The 537-nt window shown below is 43.9% G+C and overlaps 1 protein-coding gene across 1 annotated transcript in view; it reads left to right on the forward strand.

Moving 5' to 3' along the window:
* Positions 1 to 37, forward strand: part of LOC137652918 (putative CENPB DNA-binding domain-containing protein 1) — a 390-nt gene extending 353 nt beyond the window's left edge. Inside the window, exon 1 of the mRNA XM_068386314.1 lies at positions 1 to 37. This exon is cut by the window's left edge and continues 353 nt beyond it. Within this exon, the coding sequence (XP_068242415.1) occupies positions 1 to 37 (37 nt within the window).
* Positions 38 to 537: the final 500 nt, after the last annotated feature.

Raw genomic sequence — 537 nt, forward strand, 5'->3', positions numbered from 1 at the left:
CTATTGTGACTTGAAGGAGGCGGGCTCTGGGGCATGACGTGGGGGGAGAGTTCAACCGATCCTACAATGGAGGAATTCAAGGTGTCTCGCGGTTGGTTCGAGAAATTTAAGAGACGGACCGAAATTCATTCACTTGTTTGGCACGGAGAGGCTTCAAGTTTGGACACCAAGGCTGCTAACGATTTTGTTAAGAAATTTGAAAAGATCGTGGAGGATGAAGGCTACGTAGAGCAGCAAGTTTTCAATTGTGATGAAACCGGTCTGTTTTGGAAAAAGATGCCTAGTCGAACAAACATCACCGCCGAAGAGAAAAAAATGCCTTGACATAAGCCTAAGAAAGATCGGTTGACTCTTGCCCTATGTGCCAACACCGGTGGGAACTGCAAACTAAAGCCGTTCTTGGTTTATCATTTTGAAAAACCTAGTGCATTTAAGGCACATGGAATCAATAAGGACATGCTGCTTATTTTGTGGCTTGCTAATTCTAAGGCTTGGGTTACTGGGTATTTCTTTGTTGGATGGGTATACCTAGTTTTT

The sequence above is a fragment of the Palaemon carinicauda genome, chromosome 14, assembly GCF_036898095.1.
Source record: "Palaemon carinicauda isolate YSFRI2023 chromosome 14, ASM3689809v2, whole genome shotgun sequence".
NCBI lineage: Eukaryota > Metazoa > Arthropoda > Malacostraca > Decapoda > Palaemonidae > Palaemon > Palaemon carinicauda.